The sequence below is a fragment of the Gobio gobio genome, assembly GCF_949357685.1.
Source record: "Gobio gobio genome assembly, chromosome: 4".
Lineage (NCBI taxonomy): Eukaryota > Metazoa > Chordata > Actinopteri > Cypriniformes > Gobionidae > Gobio > Gobio gobio.
The window spans coordinates 49,082,641-49,104,942 of record NC_137100.1 but is presented as its reverse complement, the minus strand read 5'-3'; the positions used below and the strand labels follow the sequence as shown (position 1 = coordinate 49,104,942).

The 22,302-nt window shown below is 38.6% G+C and overlaps 1 protein-coding gene across 1 annotated transcript in view; it reads right to left on the bottom strand.

Moving 5' to 3' along the window:
- fam76b (family with sequence similarity 76 member B) overlaps nucleotides 1–22,302 on the bottom strand; it is a 36,144-nt gene that overhangs the window by 9,502 nt on the left and 4,340 nt on the right. The window contains exons 5-8 of the mRNA XM_079813769.1: nucleotides 10,079–10,257; nucleotides 8,828–8,878; nucleotides 8,615–8,677; nucleotides 8,375–8,510 (exon numbers count right to left, since the gene is read on the bottom strand). Of these exons, the coding sequence (XP_079669895.1) occupies nucleotides 8,375–8,510; nucleotides 8,615–8,677; nucleotides 8,828–8,878; nucleotides 10,079–10,257 (429 nt within the window). The remainder of the gene's footprint in view (nucleotides 1–8,374; nucleotides 8,511–8,614; nucleotides 8,678–8,827; nucleotides 8,879–10,078; nucleotides 10,258–22,302) is intronic.

Genomic DNA, 22,302 nt, shown 5'->3' with positions numbered 1-22,302 from the left:
TTTGTCCCGCCAAAGCCTTATTTGTAGCCTGGGAAAACCCAGACAACTTCCGGCAAATTTAGATTTGCTCTGCAAGTAGTCTGGCAAAGAGCCCATTCAAACCCATTTCTAAGCCCCAGAAATCGAGGCACCAATCAGAAACGTTGAGGCGGGCTTTACACGATGACGACAGCGCAGCGACAGTGAAGCAGATTCTGTACACTGACTACAAAGATGGATGCAGCAGTGGAACATCACTATCAGCTATCGCGGCTGTTTTAAGCGATTTAAACTTTTCCATTCCGTTAAAACCAGAGCAAAGAACAACACAAGAAGCCTTCATATCTAAAAAAGATGTTATCGCTGTCTTACCGACTGGATTCGGCAAAAGTCTGATATACCAGCTTGCTTGTCTTAGCGAGAGCCCTCTGGTAGTGTTAATGTTTCACAAAATATAGTTTTAAGTCCTTTTAAGGCGAGAATGTAGTTGTTTTTAAAGCCAAAATCTGTGGTTTATTTATAAAGAGCGCCTTTTTGAAAATTTGATCTGCCGTTTTTGGAGTTGTGAGCTCCAGTGGACCAGCGGCGCTCAATTGCTCAACCCCACCGAGAGGAGCCTTTCCTCGGCCAGTCCTTCTGCCGTCTGCCGCTGGCTCTGATGTGAAGATATGATTCGTCTTGTGTAGATCTAATGACTGATCTTTGCTCTCATTAATCTATAATTTGTGCCCTGACAGATCGTTTTGTCTGAGGGCAAAGTGAAGTTTCATAACTTTATATTTGTAAGCTATTAAACTTTATCGTTGTAGTCTCCTAGCGCTGACTTTCTTTGACTGAATTGCTTTATGTATTGTATAGCTTCTTATACCTTTTACTTATACTTTTAAAATGGATATTGATCACGCATTAAACTAACATTTAACAAAAAGAGACTGGGTTTTGTTTTATGTCATATCTCATTGTATTACAGTGATAATCATAGGCTATATTATGCACACATGATATTACATGTTTTTATTTTTTAATGTAAACGAAAAGAGGCCGGGTTTTTTAAATATTTCATTTTGTTATATACATGCATTGAAGATAATATGCATTGCCTTCACTACATTTGTGTGGCTATAATATGTTTAATATTAACTATTACCGTCATCTGGAGTTCATTCTCCGGAGTCAAACTTAAGTCACGGACGCAAGTTAGAAGTTCGCGTACAAAATATGTCATAAAACACCACTGCCTCATTTCATTAAAAAAACGTACACATATTAGCCACACACATGTGGTTCAGGCAACGCGTAGTTAGGCCTACATTCATTATCTTATATATTTATAATAAAACGAAGTATAAAACACCCTGCCTCTTTTCGTTTACATTTAAAAAATAATTAAACATTAATATGTGGTTTAGGTAAGGTGACCAGATTTCTGAAATGGAAACCGGGGACATTTCCTATTTGAGAACACAAGTACAGACAAGTAAGCATATTGAGAAACGGCCAGAGTCTCAGATGTTTCTCCGTCGCTCTGCATACGTCATCTCCCTCATCGCTCTGATTGGTTTTAGGTCTATCCAATTGCACCGAGAGGCATTTGAGCGACGCCCGTTGGTGACGCCCCTTTGGAAATGATTTGTCTATGAAGCTTTGCCAGACCATAACTCAGTTACTACTGATAATGGTCTGGTTTTAACCAGGCTACCTTATTTGATCAGTTATTGTGATTTATGAATGATGTAGTAGATGACTGCTGCGCTTGCGTTAACGGAGTGACAGAGAGAACGATCAGAGAGCTCCTCCCCCGCTCGCACTCTCTCTCCGTCTTCAAAATAAGCATTCTTAGCTTTCTAATATTTCACATATTACGTTAATCAAAATCAAAAGGTCGCAAAGACCTGAATCCATGTTGCACGTGGCGCTATCAGACAATGTGTTCTTTTAATTACTGCTGGGTGTGAATTGCGCTCAATTTTTTGACTCTTCTCTAGGGCTGGACCAGAATATTTGAATATTTGTTCGATTGGGTTGGTATTAAATGTTCAAATTTTCGAATATTCGTTGTTGTTGTTTTTCCGCGAACACCTGGCATCCCGCTCGAAACGGTTCTCATTCACGCTTGCATATGTTTTACACAATAAAATCACTATAAAATACAACACTTTTTTCAATTATCTTATAGCCAAGACATTTTTAATAGCCTCGTTATACTTAATAAATATATTTGCTTCTTCTTAGTGTTCCCTGCATCAGAGCGCACAACTGCACATGGCAGAAGCCATGTCTGAGCTTGCATTTTGGGTTAAACTGCGTTCGTTTGACATTGTGGAAAATAGAATAATAGAATCAAAATGTATTATCCTTTTTACACGTTAGGGATGTGACGGTGAAAAAAATTTCCCTCACCGTTTCCCTCATTGCTATGCTTTTGAGCTTTCGCAGTTTACTTTCGGTTTGCCAATTCAGTGGCGGGTTGCTTGAATTGTGGGTTCATTAGCTATTATTCTTAATGAAAAACATAGCAACAAAACAGTAAAATGACAAACGCCCTTAAATAGGCGCTTTTACATCGTTTTAAAACCAAATATTCCGCGATCATCCTGTAATTTAGCTCCTCGCTCTCGTGAAGAATATGATCTGACTGCTGCGGCTACATTAGGCCTACACATCGTTGCAGCCATTAAAATAGTTCAGATTTGTTTTTAATGTCAAAGTAGTTATATTTCGTTTCTTTATTAAGTTAATTTAGAAAAAGGTTTAAAGCATTTTTTTGTTTGTTAAATTAAAGTTTTAGTTTTTTTAAAGTAATGACCAAGCGGCCAGCGGCTGACAGTGAGGTAACCACATGTTTGATCAATTTAGCCTCTCAAATCAACACTGGACTTTTCTTACTTATAATAAAATCCATAGATATAAAACATTTCAAGCATCACAATGTTGGTTTAAACATTTAGCCTACTATCACCACCACGGTAAAAAGGTATTTTTGACAAGCTGAGGCAGGCTGATGCTGCTTGCAACAGCGCAAATGAAACAAATAAAGTGAAGTGATGTTTTTTTTTTAATATTCATTTTTTTTTTTTTGTCATATAGAACCTTTTTTTTTTTAGTAACCATTCCTCCCTATTACACATTGTTGCAGCCATTAAAATAGTTCAGTTTTGTTTTTAAGTAGTTAGATTTCGTTTTGTTTCTTTATTAAGTTAATTTAGAAAAATGTTTAAAGAATTTTTTTGTTTGTTAAATTAAAGTTTTTGGTTTTTAAAGTAACGACCAAGCGGACCGAGTGAGTTGTTAACACGTTTGATCCATTTATCCTCTTAAATCAACACTTAACTTGTCTTGCTTATAATAGGTTTTTTTTTTTGAGTAAACGTGTTCAAAAATAAATGAATAAAAAACAGGCAGGTTGTCTTAACTTACACCTCTCCGCAAAATTTATATAAAACCGATCTTCAATTATTGCGCTAGCCTATGCACATTTAACAGAGTTCACGTCAACGAAAGCAACAGATATGAGCTGCATTATATTCATCAGCTCATTAGATCAAAGACCGCAATATCAGAACAAGTGACCTAAGCACTGTAAGAGCATTTAGTCTCATTCGTTTTAATGAAGATGATTGTGTTTTTGAGCATCTAAGACCCATCTAAGCCCGGCCCGGTCTGTTCTATAACTGAACAGAATAATTTTTACTAGCTACTATAATATATCAAAACTGGGACGTAACAGACCTGTGTGTTTTGTATCACTAGTTCATTGCCTGTTCGCGGAGCATAAAAGCCCTGCCAGCGTGAGGCGCGCCGCTTCTCCAGATTCCAGCCTTTATTAGAGAGAAGGATATATTCAGCTCCTTCCCTCCGAAGCTTCGAATATTCGATGTTGATTACTACTAGGGATGGGCATTTTTGTAAATTTCTAATTTCGATCATCGATAGGTCTCAAAAACGAGTACTCGAGTACTCGGGGGCGGGGCATGTGCAGGGGGCGGGGCATGTCCGTCATTGAGATAATGAAAACTGTTATGAAAATGGTTGTTGACAAATACAAACGTGACATGAAAACAGGTATATGAAAACATGAACATATAAAACAAAAAATAACTGCTAGATTATGATGCATAAATGTCTTTGAAAAAGAAACATCTTTATAAAATGACCGTCTCAAATAACCAAGTCAGTAATATCGAGCATTGCCTTTGAGCTGAAACTGTGAAATAACACCACCCTGCAGAGCTTGCTAGCTGGTTAATAAACTCAACCAAACGCACCATATATCAATATTAATATGAAGATTATTATGAACCTATTACGACATAAATCAACACAAAAGGACGTGAATGCGCACGTGAACTTCAGCATGCTAGATTTTACAGGCTATGGTTTTAAACGGAACATTTTAAATGCGCTCTTCCCTTAACAACGCTGATACACGGACAACGAAAGCACACAGAAACAAAATTTTATTAAAATCCTGTTCTCATTATAATGCTATGACAGATTGACTCTGCACATCATGCACTTCATTTTATTATTCATGATCGCAGTGTTTACAGAGATCACTGCGCGTTTTCGAACTCATAACGAAAAACAACTTTAAATAAACTAGGTCTACTGTTAAAAAATATGAGAACAGTATAGCACTGCTGCATTACTAATATCAATGATTCTGAAAAAGAAATAGCCTATCTAAAAAGAATATGACCGTCTCAACCATCATGTCGAGCATGAAATATGCGTTTGAGTTGAAACTGAATGAACAACAGCCGGTATAACGGCAGCGCTTTGCAAGTTTATTAAAGGTCCCATGGCATGAAATTTTCATTTTATGAGGTTTTTCAACATTAATATGAGTTCCCCTAGCCTGAATATTGTCCCCAAGTGGATAGAAATGTTGATCGGTGTAAAACCGAGTTGTGGCTGTCTTTCTCTGCCTTTGAGAAAATGACAGGCCAGACTAGCCAATCCTGAAGTCTCCTGGTTTGACGTCCAAGCAGGCACGGTTTCCTCCCTTTCCTCCGCCCAGAGAATCTGGCACGCCCATGCAAACGCTCGTCGAGAGATCATTGCATCATTGCTTGTGAACGAGTGAACGCTGGCAGTTTCTCAGTGTTTGGATGTACAAATGAAAACAGAAGTCTTTTTTCAGTTCCTTCTGATCTGTGATCAGTGATTTCTGATGTGTAGCTAATTATTTATTATTCGTGCACACAATGCGGCTTCTCTCTCTCCCGACAGAACGGTGTTTTCGTGTTTTATATCTTGTGAGTCAGTGTTTTTGTACGTCCTCGTCGCGTCTATCGGTTCTAAAATGTGCATACAGTCATGAGTTTCTGCTCAACATCAGCAGAGATAAACCTCACACACGCCGAAGCTCGGCCTTCAACATCCCCGACCCACAGTACTGCATCTGGCCCACAGCGGAGGCACCAAACGCGGCGTGAGATTAAGCAGAAGGAGGGTAAGCTTGAGCATATCCGGGCTAGCCAGCCTAGCCCCACAATAAACTGGATTACATCCGATTACTGCTGTTGTGTCTTTGTTTGCGCTGTGTACTCAACGCGCGTCACTGACGCTTTTATTTTATTTTAAAAATAATGCTATTATCAACACTTACTTTTAACTCGTTCATCTCGACAGCTGTAATGGTACTTTGCATGTGTTACAAAGTTGGTAGAACAATGATGAAGAGACGGACTCGGTGTGACTGTTTATTCAGAACTCTCAGATACAAACACAATAAACTCGCGCTGACTGACAGCGCTCTCATAACTCAGTAGTTACTATAAATAACTTTGTTAGCAATCGCTGAGCTCAGTCTCTGATACATTAGTGATGTCCGGTTCGCGAACGATCTTTCTTTTGAACCAGTTCTTTTTAGTGAACCGAATCAGTTCACCAAATCGGACTGAATCGTTCTAAACGGTTCGCGTCTCCAGTCAGCGCTGATCCATAATTTACTAAAGTTACTAACTTTCTGACATGAGTGACAGTCCCTCCGACTAGAAATAGACTAATAACCTAAAGTATATGCTGTAACTAAAACAGTTCAGACATGCTGAGAACTGATGTGAAGTGAACTCAGGTCCATCCGTCTCCCTGGCAGACTCGTGCCTGCTCGTGCCTCGATAAACCACGCCCCCTCCGCTCATATAAAATGCAAAGATGTCAGCCAATCACAACAGTGGGTGTTTTTACTGAAGTCTCACAGCAGACACGCCTCTTGAAGCAGGGCATTCAGCCACAGGGCAAACAGCAGTATAGAAAAAATGCCTTTTATTTCTAAATTATGACATTTTATGATGTAAAAGTCATACTAACAATATAAGTACAGCTCAGGAAACATTATAAAATAATAGAAAAATGCCATGCCATGGGACCTTTAAGCTCAACCAAACGCTTCTTATATTAGATTAATCAGATAGACAACATAAAAGTAATCTTACAACATGCATCTGCAGAAAAGGATGCGAATGCGCACATGAACTTCACGCGCTAGTCTGAGTGTTCTCGCTAGTTTCTCTGTGGAGCAGCTGATACACGGGGAACTAAACACAGATCATTTACAGCATTCTAATTTCCATCGTGGTCTCATTATAATGCTATGTAGGCTATGACAGATTGGCGCTGCACATCTTGCACTAACCATTTAAATGATCAGTGATTCCAGACATCACTGCAGTGCACGCCTCAGTTTCACTTTATTTCGCCGCGGTCTGGAGGCGTGCTGTAAGTAACGCTAACCAATCAGACCTCAGTTACCGCGCAAAACGACGCAATAACCAATAAAAAAAAAAAAGAGACAAATATTTTTTTTTCAGGGCGATCATCGTCCTCATGATCGATGATCGCTGTCACGTTCGAGTACTCGATTACTCGACCACTGTTGCCCATCCCTAATTACTACCAAAGCTTTGAAGCTCAAAAAATGGTATTCGGACCAGCCCTACTCTTCTCTGACCAGCTGACATAAACCATACTTTCAATAAACGGGAAACAAATCCTATCCAGTTATGAAGCGTTTTCTGTGTGTTGACAAATCTTTCGCGATGTTCTAACAGAATGGATTCGCACACAACGCGTCTGCTAATGTCCGATTCGCGACCTAATGACTCCTTTGAACCGAATCATTTTAAGGACTGGTTAGAACAACTGATCTCTCCAACACTGAACTCACGAATCAGTTTAATCATTTACTCTGAACACATCTGAAATGAGAACACAAGTGTGCTTACCCAATTTAGCAAGAGTGGGTGTAAGAGTTAGTTTTAATTATCCACAGTCTTTCAGCTTATTTATGTTCACAATGTGTAGTAAAATAAATAGCCTATAAATCATTTAGTTTAGACTGGAGTGAGGTGAACCCAGAACAAAGTTGTTATTAGCTAGCTGATAATTTTATGAAATTGTATATGGCAGAAAATTAGGCTATTTGTTCATTTTGTTCATTGTATACTACTTTTTAATATTGATATGATTATATACCAATACAATTATCTATAAATAGTGTAAAAATGAGGAACAAAAACAAACATCAAGGTATCAAAATAAGATAAGCAAAAATTACAAACTTTCCTTGAATTTATTTAAAATGTATTGTCAGTATTGCGCTTGCAGATCACGTGGGTAGGGTACTTTTTTATTGTGCGTGTGTATGGATGACCATGTCTGTCAGCCACCACCGAAGACCATTTTTGACCCAGGAAAAACCCTGAAGTTCAATTTAAATGTATTGTATTGCAACTCAAAGAAATACACCATAGTCACACTATGCAACAAATGCAAACCCAAATCTACATCAATACAATCTTTATATCTTCACTTATAGGCTGAATCCGAATGTGAATCCCCCTAAACGCTCGATCACTATTCCCTATGTAAGTTCACTAATATAGTTCACTTGAAGGAGTGAATGAAAACGAGTGAGTGAATTCGGACAGCCAGTGTGTGTACGTCGGCTGCACAATCGTTATTGCGGTGCATTGTGGGATAGAATGAGTGCACTTAACATCCACTATGGTTTTGGACACCACTACAAATGGCTGTCCCCTCAAATAGGGGGGTATAGGGGGCGATTTCAGAATCACCCATAGACTTCTAGTAACAGATCAAACATTCAGCATATTTATCACTTCCGGCAGCAAAAGGACTGTGATGTGGGCGGCTAACGAGACAGCAGAATAGAACTCAGAGTCTAATAATGTGTTAACACGTTTATGGATCCATCAATCTCTATGTACTATTTTCTGTATCTCATTTCTGAGTTTGTCCCATGTATAAATAGAGGACTGTTAGAGACCTATGATTCAGTGAGTCATACTGTAGTTTAGAAGAGCTACAGCTACAACACTGACTCCATCTGATTGTTGTGCCAAAAACAGGAAGTGGCATCACAAGTTACCTTCCTGTCTTTCTCAAGGATGGTCTGGTCTCTCTGCTGAAGCATGCGCTTCAATGACATCACTTCCTCTTTCAGCTGGCTAATCAAGATGAAGTTATCCGTGCCTCCAGAATCCATCGACTGAGTGATCGAACTACTGCAGGGAAAGAAAAATAAATGTTTGGCACTGAAAAAAAGAACGTGTCAGCCTGTCCATACTGAGAAACTAACAAATAAAGAGACGATTACAGTGAGAACTACCTGTCTCCATTGGATGGCTTTGTCTCTAGTTTGGGTTTTTTCTTTGGCGTTTCCTTCTGAATGCTACATAAGAGGAGCAAATTAAAGTCAATCCATCTCAACACAATTTCACAGCATGGACAAAGACACTGACTATCCTAAAAGTTAAACTACAGTCGAGTAGAAACAGCATGCCGTGTGTGTGTGCGCGCATTAAACAGAGACACATCTCACCTCTGCTTCCACAGCCCCTGATCCTGCTCTGGACTTAAAGTACCACTTATTCTGTAACACACAGTAACAGCATTTTCAATAAGCAAGTTTGTATTCATGTGATTGGGTGCTCATTAGGGGTGTAACAGTTCTCAGAAAAAAAAAAAGTAGTACCCTACCATTCTCCAGCTACAGTTCTACCATAAACATGAACAAAATAGTACTCTAGGAAAACTTTGTTCGATAAGAGTGTCGTATGCTCTAATATGACCAGTCATTCACGCCGTCATCACCCGGGTGTTGATAGCATGAATGCAGGTGAGGCTGAAACAGCAGACATTGCCTTCTGTGTTTAAACAGGCACAAGCACAAAGTGTTGTCATGGGTACTGATATTTTATAAAATGTGACAATACCAGCATTACCCACTAGCATTTTGTGCGCTGTTGAACCGATTCTTAAACATTTATCATATATCATTTGCACGTGTTTTTAAGCCTTGCCAATTAAAACATTCAAATGCAGGAAGCAAAAGACAATTTGTGCTCGCTGTGTGAGCAGTTTAGTGCGCGCACTCATCCGAAGCGTGCACACGGAGAGCCACGTCTCAGACAGCACGTGAATACTAAATTGAGTTTGCTTTCAATTATTATTGCACTTTAATGGACAAATTCACACAAAAATTGTCAACATGCCAGTCTTGGCGAGTATCCAAGAAAACATTGTAGGTTATGGCTTAAGTGAACATAAACAGTTGAGAAAGACAACGCATGTGTACAGTATCAGTGTACTGGATCCATGCATTATGTCTTAAAGTGACAGCAGCCTAATAGTCCACCTGTCTGTGTTTTTAATGTTAATCAAACAACAAAAGACCAAGAAATCACTCAGTGCTCTTGACAGAATAACTTTTATAACTTAAAAAAATATATATATATATCTTTAAATTATACAGTGAATATGCAATTATTATATGCTATGTTATTTTACATTTGATTACTTTATTCAATTTCTGTAGCTGAAAATTACTTAGACCTAGCAAAAAAAGATTATTTATTTTACTTTGCTCTATTGTATTCATTTGTGCAATTTCTTGTAGTTTGATTATTTGTTCTCATTTTCTTTATATATTATTATACATTTATTCTCATGAAAATAGCACATACTGAACTGTACCGAAACCATGATACAAACCGAACCACAAGCCATTTGAACCATTAGACCCCTAGTGCTCATATGTTACCTGTATTTTAATTATATCATTCATGCTTACTTGTGATGTGAACTTCCGTGTCTGTGGTGCTGATGATGATGGTGTCTCTGATGTTCCTTCTCACTGAGGGAAGAAGAGTTGGAGTGGGAAGAGCCAAGGCCTTTTCGCTGCTCTTTTGTTTTTTGTAGAACACGACGATATGACAGCGTGCAGAGCCAACACAAGAGCTTCCCATCCACCTGCAGAAAGAGAGAATTGACATCAGCATCAAGTGTGCCCAGTGTTATTTTAGTATTATCTATATAATATTTATCATACTTATTTTTATATTTTCAGGTTTTCATATTTTTGTAGTGCTATTGCCATTTTTATTAATTTATTTTAACATTAAAAATGTATTAAATAAAAAAATTTAAAGCTTAATTTTTTAAGTTTTAGTATTTTGAAGCAATATTTATATTTTAAGACTTACATTTAATATTTATATTTTATTTCAGCTTCATTAACAACAAAATCAACTTTTAATAGTTAACAATAACTGTGCTCTTATTACAAAAAAAAAAAAAAAAGTAACTTGATTTTTAGCACTGTAATTTCCAACAGAAAATCAAGAAAGAATAGTGTTAAATGTCAAAAAAGGCGCTGTCTCAGTTGCTTCCATAACTGGAGCTGTGGGCTACAATTAGATTCAATATGAGGAAAGAACAAAGCAATAAACTTGGTTAAGGTGTTTATCTGACAAAATCGTTTCGCAAAAAGAAAAGAAAGAGCAAACCATATGTCTTATTTTACTATGCAAAAAAAGCATAGAAAAAAAAAAGCATACACTGACAACAACATAATCAGTTATCAATTAGGGATGCACGATCCACATTTTTTCACTTCCGATCCCGATACCTGAATTTGGATATCGGCCGGTACCGATACTTTTCCACATTGTCTGATTTTTAAAGAATTTATTTGCAAATTATGATGGAAAAAAAGAATTGAGATTAACTTTTGTTATTGATCAAATACTTAGTTATATAGCCTTTGTTGGCAATGACAGAGGTCAAACGTTTTCTATAAGTCTCCCCAAGGTTTTTACACACTGTTGCTGGTAGTTTGGCCCATTCCCCCATGCAGATCTCCTCTAGAGCAGTGATGTTTTTGGGCTGTCGCTGGGCAACACTGATTTTCAACTCCCAAAGATTTTCTATGGGGTTGAGATCTGGAGAGCTAGGGCACTCCAGGACCTTGAAATGCTTCTTAAGGCCCATTTATACTTCTGCGTCGAGTGTACGCCGTAGTGTACGCCGTAGGCTACGCGCGTAGCCAACGCCGTCGTGAGCATTTATACTTCTGCGCTGTTGTCTGCGTCAATGTGCAATTCCACATGCAGACGCTAGAAGGCAGTGTCCTCGGGCATGTTGGTGTAATCAAGACAACAGCCGAAGAAGAAGCAGCTTGATGTGTAGAATCTGTACATTCATGTCGGCATATCAGCAGCAGTGAGAGAGCGGCTTTTCTTGCAGCTTGAGTTGTTATATCTAATACAAATTAAGCATCTCTAGATGATTAGTAAAGTTAAATAAGGCGATCTGGCGCTGGAATGCATTTGTGAAACCATGCGGTGCTCGTGGCCGCTGTTTTCAGCAGCGGTGGCTCAGCAAGCGATTGTTGTTGCGGAGACTTCATTCACGAAATATACCCTAATGTGTCCCTGTTCTTGATATACAATTACTGATTAACATCTTTGGTTTTAATGAGAAAATAAATAAACTATATTCAGCGGATCTATGTATTTATTTACTACCATAAAGAATCGCTGGACTGCAAAATAGTGTGTTATAGCAGACGTAAGGAACTATCATCCAATTTCTGGACACACACACACTCCTATCGCAGATTTTTTATTTATTTATTGACCTGAGGGAAGGGTTCTGGCAGACCAATCACAGCGCTTGCGGTCCGCGTAGAATTGACGCGTTGTTACATTTTTGGAGAGGTGCGCGTCAGGCTACGGCGTAGGGTACGGCGTATCCAACGCGTCTATGCATAGGGTACGCCGTACCCTCTGCGTGCACTCGACGCAGAAGTATAAATTGGCCTTTACGAAGCCACTCCTTTGTTGCCCAGGCTGTGTGTTTGGGATCATTGTCATGCTGAAAGACCCAGCCACGTTTCATCTTCAATGCCCTTGCTGATGGAAGGAGGTTTTTACTCAATCTCACGATACATGGCCCATTTCATTTTTTCCTTTACACGGATCAGTCGTCCTGGTCCCTTTGCAGAAAAACAGCCCCAAAGCATGATGTTTCCACCCCCATGCTTCACAGTAGGTATGGTGTTCTTTGGATGCAACTCAGCATTCTTTCTCCTCCAAACACGACAAGTTGAGTTTTTACCAAAAAGCTCTCTGCAGGTCATTCACTAGCTTTTTTCACTAAAACTTTTTTAAATGTTTGATTGCGTTCGTTGTGTTGTACGACATGGAGCTTCCACCTCTCTGAATTTACGGCTTTGCAAACATTGTCTTGCTCTGCGGTGTTTCCAGTGTGAAGTATTTCCACACAGCAGACATGGCTACTAACACAATGCTGCTCAATGCTATCCTGCTATCTGGCTGCAAACTGTGGAATGGATTTCCTGAGCGGGGGCGTGTCTCATAACTCCGTCTCATTGAGCCACGCCTCCGTTCAGGAAATCCATTCCATAGTTTGCAGCCTGCAGACAGGCCGGCGGGAATCACTTTTGGAGTCATTTCAGCAGACAATATTAAAGCGCAGACATGGATTATGGATATCGGATATCTCCGCAGGCTGGATCAGGAAAATCCGATACGTGAATTACGTTGGTATCGGTCCCGATACTGGATCTGATCGCCCCCATCCCTATTATCAATATTTTGTTAGTTCTCTCTTGTTTTTGCATGCGTTCATAATTTTTTGGGATAAAATAAAATCTGTAACAATTTTTTTTATATTATATATTATATATATATATATATATATATATATATATATATATATATATATATATATATATATATATATATATATATATATATATATATATATATATATATATATATATATATATATATATATATATATATATATATATATATATATATATATATATATATATATATATATATATATTTTTTTTTTTTTTTAAAGGGGTCATAGAATTACATTTTTGTACAAGTTAATATGATTCTTTAGTGTCTAAATGAAAAGTTTGTAATATACTTTATTTAAAAATTCTCATTAGTATTGTAAGAAAACACTCAATTTACCTGGTCAAAACCAGCTCAGTTGAGTGTATGTGACTTTAAATGATAATGAGCTTTGCTCACCCCGCCCCTCTGCTCTGTGGGCCGTTCGGTTCGACCCGACACAACACCACAACACACGTGGAGTGTTGCCTTGACAACATTTGAGGGTATATTTTCGAGAAATAATGGCAACGGGAGTCTCTGAGGACACATCTGAGCAACATTATCATTTTGAACCGGAGTCGGACCAGGAACAGATGACGAACCCATCGAAGTTCGAACAGGACGTTTCTGAATGGTTGTTTAACGTCATGTCACTTTGATCTATCTTTGTACTGGCAGAGTAGTGTAGTTGCTATGTGTTTACTGATGTGTTAGTTCATTGACAGATTGATGTTATGTTATAAGATTTTTTTTTACATTACTTCTTAATCAGTAACAGACACCGTTATAAACCATGTACAAAAGTAAGCTTAGTGTAGTGTTACCACGTTAACTTTATCACCAGAGTACACAGTTTGTAATAACAAACATAACGCGTTGTTCATTATAAACGTGGGATTATGAATTATATTGAGAACGTCACACAGAAAGCATGCCGTAATGTAACTTGCCCTGTAAACTTTAGCCTCATTCATCGTGAAGCGTGCAAGCGATTTGCAAAGATTAATATAAAGGTTAATAAAACGTTACACTCACATCTTCCAGAGGTGCAGCAGGAACACGATCCTTTTTTCAAGAGCAGCTTATTAGCAAAACCTGCTTTATACTGATGCTCGTTTATAAAGCAGTCTGCTGAGAAATGATTCGCGCAAACATTGACGTTGATCGGGGGGGAATATTCCCTTCTAAAACAAAACTCAGCAGCCACTGCGTCTTCAGCGGTTCGGATTTAGGAACATCAAAATGACTGCTGTGTTCGTTATTACACCCAACAACACAACACCACAATCGCTTAGACGCCATTCTGCTCCAGCGTATCAACAATGGCGGACTGATGACAGCTCGCTCAGGGCGGGTCTGTGTTGAAACGCTGCTGTCAATCAACAATCTTAGGAGGGGCGTACACCGTGTAACGTCACACGATCAGACGGCTCGATTTGAGACAGGGGAAAATATATAAGGAGATTAAAAAAAAACACTGGATGTATTTTTATCATTATAGGATGGTTGTGTACAGGCACTGCCAACACACATTTCCGTATAATCAACTTGTAAAAGTGCATGTACCATTCTATGACCCCTTTAAGGGATACCACAATTCTCAATATAATATTGAACCGATCAGTACAGCTTTCAGGGTTCAATACGCGCTTGTGAATTGCGGTTTTGCATTTAATTAATTATTTTTCTACAAATTCTATCATTTGCCTCCATCCCAATATACTGAACAACGCGACATACATTCACATCACACGTTAGTGGTGGAGTTATACTCACAGAACACTAGTTATTCACAATCACGAAAGTTCATTATTTGCATGCGTTTTAAAGCCTTCATTCGCGTTGTTGGGGAAAAATTTAATCACAGAAGATTTAATCTTCCAGACCTGTTTTCTCTATTGTGTTTTAAATGAGTCAGATCAAAGAGGCCTCACCTGTGGAAGCCATACATTGTCCCTTTTATCTTTTATTGCTCTTGGAATCTGAGTTCCTGGCTAACATGCTTTGTTAGATGAAGATGAAGGACCATTGTGTTTCTTGCTTTTAATTCAAATGAGATCCAAGACAGGAGGGGGACCATTTGTGTATTGTCTCACCTCTTGCTCAAGGCGAAACCTTCAGTGGGTTTCGCCAGATGTATGGAAAATTACTGAGGGGGTTGTTGAGGGTATAAAAGTTTGTGCTTTCTTTTGTTTTAGCAGTTCACACTCAAGGTAGCCTCGAGCGGCTGCGTTTGACCGTGGCTCTTCCTTGCAAGGAAAATAAATCTTTATAAAGACAATTGGATCTTGGTTTGTCTCTTATTAGTGATGTCGATGAATAAATTTTTGCCATTACAGTTGGTGTCAGAAGTTTGGGATTCCTTGGATGTGCCTTCTGGACCCCGAGAGCAGACAGTGACCCGATCATCCTGGACTTAGAGTCACAGCCTTACCCCGAAGAATTGAGGGAGAAGGGCTGACTGCTCTGGGGGTGTCCGGAGGGTCCAGACACTGGAATCAGAGAAAACGAATCCGATGGCAACGGGGCGCTTCTGGTAAGAGACAAACTTTTTAAATTCAGGGGGAAATGTTTTATTTTTTATTTTATAGAATTTGGTTAAATTGAAAATTGAATTGATAGGGATAAACCATTAGGCGAGTCTGACTCTGTGGCAAATGCAGCGTGAATTGATGTTTTTTTACGAGGTAGAAAAAAGAACTGAAATCACGTGGGCGATTAAATACCTAGATTGGTATAAATAAGACCTAGATTGGTCTGGGAACCATATTACCTAGATTGGGTTGGTTCCGCCCGCGGTCAGGTAACCAGGGCACAAAATCGGGCACTATTGCGAGTGTCCGCCCGGCTGATCTTGGGTGAAGAGATCAGATCTGTACGGAGACGTCCAACAGATTAATAGCGCGCGCGCGAAAAGCCACAGAATCAGACTGCCAATATGGGGAAATCCCAAAGCAAGCTAGCTGAATATGAGACACCGGTATTTTATCAAATGAGAAAATTATATGGCCAGAAATGCATGCAACGTATACGAAGTTCATTAAATGTCATGATTTGAGTGTCACCGCTGAGTGACCGGACTGGGGCTGTGAAAGAGTCAGTTGAAGGAAAAGGATAAATCGATGGGCTGTTGTGAGAACGCGTGTGAGAACTGTGAGCAGACACTGAAATGCTGGGTGTGAGAGGCATTGACTGTGGAGAAATGAAACGGAGAAATTAAAATGCCACAGCTGTTTAAAGATCGCTGGTGAGTATGAACTTTGACTAAATTTTAGCTAACAATTTGAGTGATATGATCAGTAATTTGATTAGTCGGTATAAAGATTGTAAGATGAACAAGAGCAAATGCTGTAAGCAGCTCCGCTCTGAAACCCTGACTTCAAAGAAATTTGCTGGACTGATGAAGATAATGGGCAGAAATGTTTTTATTGTAATTGGAAGTTAACTAGCTACAAACAAAGAGAGAACAAGAGAATTCAAATTTGTAGATGTTTGTGCGTATTCATTAATTTATAAAATGGGGGAGGTGTCATAACCGAAGGGAGATATACAATTTGAGTAACTAAAAATAATGTTGGTGAAAAAGCAGATAAACTTTGATAAAGCACCATAAATTGCAAGCCATTGTCTGTTTTATTGGACCTTGAGCGAGCTCTGTTCTCAAACAGACTGCCACTTTTGGAGCACACAGGTTGCTGAACGTTGCTCCATAAGCTAAAGATGAGAGCGTTTTAATTGTGGTCAGCTGGGCCATTGATTTTGCGCGTAACTGTGTCTGAACACCCATAAGGTGTAAAAAGTGTGGCAAATCAGGCCACCAGACTAAATTCTGTAAATGAAATCAGTAAAAAAAAAAAAAAAAAAAAAAAAAAAGAATAAAACAGAGATTTGCACTAAGAAAATGAGAAAATAATAAGCTTGATAAATTCTTTAGTGATTATTTTTGAAGGAAGGATTTGAGATAATTTTAATATGAGGTTAAAATTAAAGTTAAAGATGATAAAACATGTTGTAAAAGATATATAAAATATATAAATCCTGATTAACCGAGTTAAATGAAAAAGATAATAAATATGTTCTTGCTCTTCTCACCTTTGCAAAACTCTGATAATGATGATTTGACTGAATATTGGGTTGTTGAAATAACTATAGGTGTTAAAATGTTGAAAACCCTAGAAATTGATGTTTTGGTTTCAAAAGATAAGCCTGTGCTGAGCTGAAATAAACAATTTGTAATCTCAATCCGGCCACCACGTGGCCTAATTTGAGTAACAGAGACTCAATCTGAGTGAAAATTATAGCTTCTGAATTTATTTTGGGGGCAAAAGACAAATATAAAGTTATGATCACTTGAAAATGTGATTTCTGTCTAAGGATAGAGTTAAAAGGAAAATGTCTTATATTTATTTGAAAACAAAGCCAGATCTTACACTGAGCTAGTGTGAGGAGTGAAAGGTTTATGAAAATGCAGTGTACCAGCCCTGAAGGCCTCAGAGTCTCTCTCTGATCCCAGACCAGCTCAAAGCTGATATCTGAGCCTGTGCCACAGATGATAGAAGATATTGATGAGTAAAAGCACAGGGCATTATGTGAACACAATAGACAGTTATTTGTTAAGATATAAAAAAGGTGCCATAAAGAGGGCAATAAGACGGAAATTGAACTGAAATTTTGATTAATATATGATATGACCAGTAACTTCTGTCTACTCTTAGCCTTCACCATGTACAGAACTGATGGCCTTAGTCACAGATGTAGCAGAACATTAAATGGAATGGAGAGTTGTTTTGGCTAAATTCACTGAAAATAATCTAAGCACTGCTATGGGGCAGCTTTGAAGAAGTATGCTGGATTTTAGTGATTAAGTTCTGTTATGATTAACCTGTCTCCATGTTTTTGCTAATTTGAAAGCAGACCAGATGGCTCTGATGACTCTTGAATGCACTTTCCAAAAGGCTCCAGAAAATATCGGATCCTGTTTAGGGTCAAAGATCTCAAAGCGATGACGAGGTTGAGCACGATGTGGTTGTTCCCGATGACGGGTAAGACTTCCTACGGCCTGACAGGATAGCAACCCACGCCAGGGGAATCACGATAAGTCGCCTTGGACCCCCTACCAAAAAAAAAAAAAAAAAGGAGGAGGGGGTTTTATGTGAGGTGTGTATGAGAGGTGAGGCAGATGTCTGTGAGGCCAGCAGCATCTCTGTAGGGGGGGGAAGCTGTGTTTCGTAAGGGCCAAGGTCAAGACTGGACACAGCAGCCCCTGCCCTAATATTGGCCCCTCTATACCGCTCACCAAATACCGCATAAATTGAGAGCCAGGAAACACCCTGAAGGAAAAGAGCTATGAATGAGATCGGCATTCAAGAGCCAGCTGAGACCATGCTGTGATTGTGATTGATAACTTTGTGGAGCAGAACAAAATTTATTTGGATTAGTAAAACTGTATGATATTGAACTAATATGTCTCTATCATAGTCTTAATCCTGCAGGTCATTAGGATGGCAGAGGATAATTTGGAGACATGGTGATGGCTTTAAGATGAGGATGGCTTTTGAAGTTTAAAGAGAAGGTCTGAATAACAAAGAAATCTAAACTAAAGATAACTTGAAACAATAAGTTACACTATGAAATTTCTAAACTTTGTGAAGGATTAATGATTTAAGGGTTAATGAATTTAACATTATAGTTAAAGTCTTAGAAGACTGTTGAAAAGATTATCTGGGTGAGAGAGAGAGAGAGAGAGAGAGAGAGAGAGAGAGGCTGGAAACCGGGATTGTACTATATCTGTTATTGCTCAGTTAAAGCTGAGACTACACAAAAACAATGATATCAGAACAAAACAACCCAGCTGACTTTTCTAAAAATAAACAACTAATGAACGAACATATTTGAAACTGGTTAAGAGACCATGTAAAAGCACATCTTGAGAATGAGCAGTTCATATTTATGTCATGATTGAGTGTAGTGTGTCAGTAACCTCTGGAATTAGTGTCTTTATCATTACAGATGAGTTAAGTTAAACAAAACAAAAAAAAACTTTAGAGGAAGTTGATTATTCTGAGTGAAACTGATGAAAAGATGATCAGAACAATGGGACGAGCTTTAAGTGGATTGGACATCCAGCTCTGTCTGTCACTAGTAATTATGACCAAATTTGTCATGGATGAAGACTATTTTAATTTATCTTTGGATTAATTAAGAGACAAAGTGACAATTTAACCGAAGTCACTATCCAAATGATCTAGAGACTCCCTCATATTTATGAAAGGCCGGAGGGCGAACCAAAAAGATAACTTCTAAAAGAATATCTAGATAACTTCTAGACATATTTTGATTCATACAGGAAACAAAACAAAAAAAATAGAAAATAAAAATTAGGATTTCTGACAGGGATTGTGAACAATCAAAGTCAAATTAGGCTAAAATGGATATTGAAATATGAATGCTTTTTAAAATACAGATTGGTTTTAACCAGCGTTAAAGAAATTGATGTGGCAAGTTTGATGATAAGAATCACTGCCAAATGACATGATGTAAGAGGAGTTTTAATGGACAGGGCATGGAGAAAAGGGTACTTTAAAAGAAATCCTAATTGATTAATTAATTAATTTTGTTTATTGATAACAGGAGCTGAAAAGATTTTGATAAAGAATTGGGTATTGAGTATGATTAAGTATGATGTCACGAGATAAAGATGAGTGAACGAGCTGATTGAACGTAATACAAATTGATAATTTTGTCATTTTGATGAAGTATATTTAACATTAACAAATTTAGATTTATATTTGTTAATGGTTAAATATGAGGTGGGCTATGATGAGTGAAAATGGGTCTGTTGGAAATAGTAAGTAGGGCAGTTTGTGAAGAATTGTGTTGAAATGACTGACTGAAGGAAGGTTGATAAGAATGTGATGTACAGTGAGAAACTGTGGGCAAAGCACAAAATGTAAACTGAAGGATGTTTTATGTAGAGATTTAAGGCGCTAAGATGGATTATTATCTATCTTACTTATTTGTATTGTTTAGTTTGAGTTTGAGTGAATGCCAAAAAGGTCTGTTATGATTTTGATTAATCAAAAGAACCACTGATTGTTTGTTTTCATATATGTTTTCTAAAGTGTTTAGTCTCTGAGGAGTGACTGTGGGTCTGGCCTAGGGATGTGTGTGTCGTCAAACGGTTGATAGCAGAAAGTTGGCATGTTTGAATTTTGGAGGTATCACACACCCCTAACATGATGGGAGAGCAGTGACAGCGATTACTGACTTAGCCTGGCTTACAGAGATGAAATACGGATTTGTCTTTCATTTTATTGGATATTTTCAGTATGTTTATGGGAAACTTTCAAGTTAAGACTTAAATGCGCAGCGTAACTAACAACAAAGAGTTTATTTCAACAGAAAACCATGAGAGCAGATGCGGCTGCGAAGGCCACGGCAGCACAGCAGTCAAAGGAACCAGAATGTATTTTATTATCTGAAAATAACACAAATGCTTTGATTTCCTTTCAGAGTATGCAGGCATTTGCCACAGCAGCGGAGAAGCACCTGTGGAGACGTGGCTGGAAACTTATGAATGATGCGTGAATGTGCAAAATGGCGTCTAGACAAGAAGTGATGGCAATTCTTGTTTACCCCAACAATATTTTCAATGATTATGATAAATGGCTGCATGGGCGAGCCTGCAGCCAAAGGGGGAATGGTAATGGTAATGGTACTCAAATGAATGAAGTTTATAAGGGGGTTACAATATTTGCTGAAAATTTCGCATTTTGATGCATATTGAAATACATGAAAACGAGAAAAGGCCTTGAGTAAATCTGAGCCCGTTTGAGACATTTTTTTTTTGGAAGACCACCATTCATGGGAATGGAAGGGGGTAAACAATAGCTTGCATCAATAGAATTGTGAATTATTGCAAAGAAATGTCTTCTCTGTTGTCTGATATCTGTGTGCAGGCGAAAGCTGCTACAGGGGAAACCGGCTGAGACTCCCTTGCACAACATCAAGCCAGGAGATCACGTGGTAAAACAGGACCTGAGTACGAAGAGCTGGAAGGCGGAAAGGTGGCTAGGGCCTTTTGTCAGGCTTCTGACGACACTGCCGTCAAAGAAGCGGAGAGAGCGACGTGGGTGCATGCGAGCCATTGCAGAAAGGTCCCACCAGTGATCGGGGAGGAGGAGCCGAGAGGAGAGAGAAGCAGGAGGCAAACGTCTGTGCGGGCAGATATATAAACATCATTTGCCGTTATCATCTCAGGAGCAGAGACACTGGCACAACGTGGTGCTGAGCCAACCAGTTTTCAAGTTAAACCCTATTTCAAGCCTACAGAATCTAGTAGATGGTGCTTAGAGCTGCAGCGGACATCGAGCAAGGGAAGATTCCAACAAAACATCCAACGTCTGCTCGAAAGAGAACGCAGCGGTACAACCACACAGACATGTTGATTACAAAATTGAGAGTGATGCATGTTCAAGGAGATGTGTGCGTGTGCTCACGAGACTGAAGCTGAACGTGAAAGCAGGGTGTTCTGACTGCAGAGTCAGAATTGACATCAAGAATTCGACCACAGGGAACTGCACAGCGGTGATAGGCAGTATCACAACAGGTTTTACCTGTACGTTTAGCAAACCAAGTGACACTTCGCATGCTGTAATTTGGGTTTGTGGTGACAGAAACCATTTCATGCCACAGAAAGACTCGACAGGTTGCTGTTACCCAGCTTTAATGAATGTGATGAGTGACTATTATTACTACTTCTATTTTTATTATATACACATTTAAAATTTTTCTTTTTTGAAAGTTATCAAAGAATGATAAAAGGGGGAAATTGTTGGGGAAAAATTTAATCACAGAAGATTTAATCTTCCAGACCTGTTTTCTCTATTGTGTTTTAAATGAGTCAGATCAAAGAGGCCTCACCTGTGGAAGCCATACATTGTCCCTTTTATCTTTTATTGCTCTTGGAATCTGAGTTCCTGGCTAACATGCTTTGTTAGATGAAGATGAAGGACCATTGTGTTTCTTGCTTTTAATTCAAATGAGATCCAAGACAGGAGGGGGACCATTTGTGTATTGTCTCACCTCTTGCTCAAGGCGAAACCTTCAGTGGGTTTCGCCAGATGTATGGAAAATTACTGAGGGGGTTGTTGAGGGTATAAAAGTTTGTGCTTTCTTTTGTTTTAGCAGTTCACACTCAAGGTAGCCTCGAGCGGCTGCGTTTGACCGTGGCTCTTCCTTGCAAGGAAAATAAATCTTTATAAAGACAATTGGAATATGGTTTGTCTCTTATTAGTGATGTCGACGAATTAATTTTTGCCATTACAGCGTGCATATGCACCGTTTTAACATGCGTTTTTCC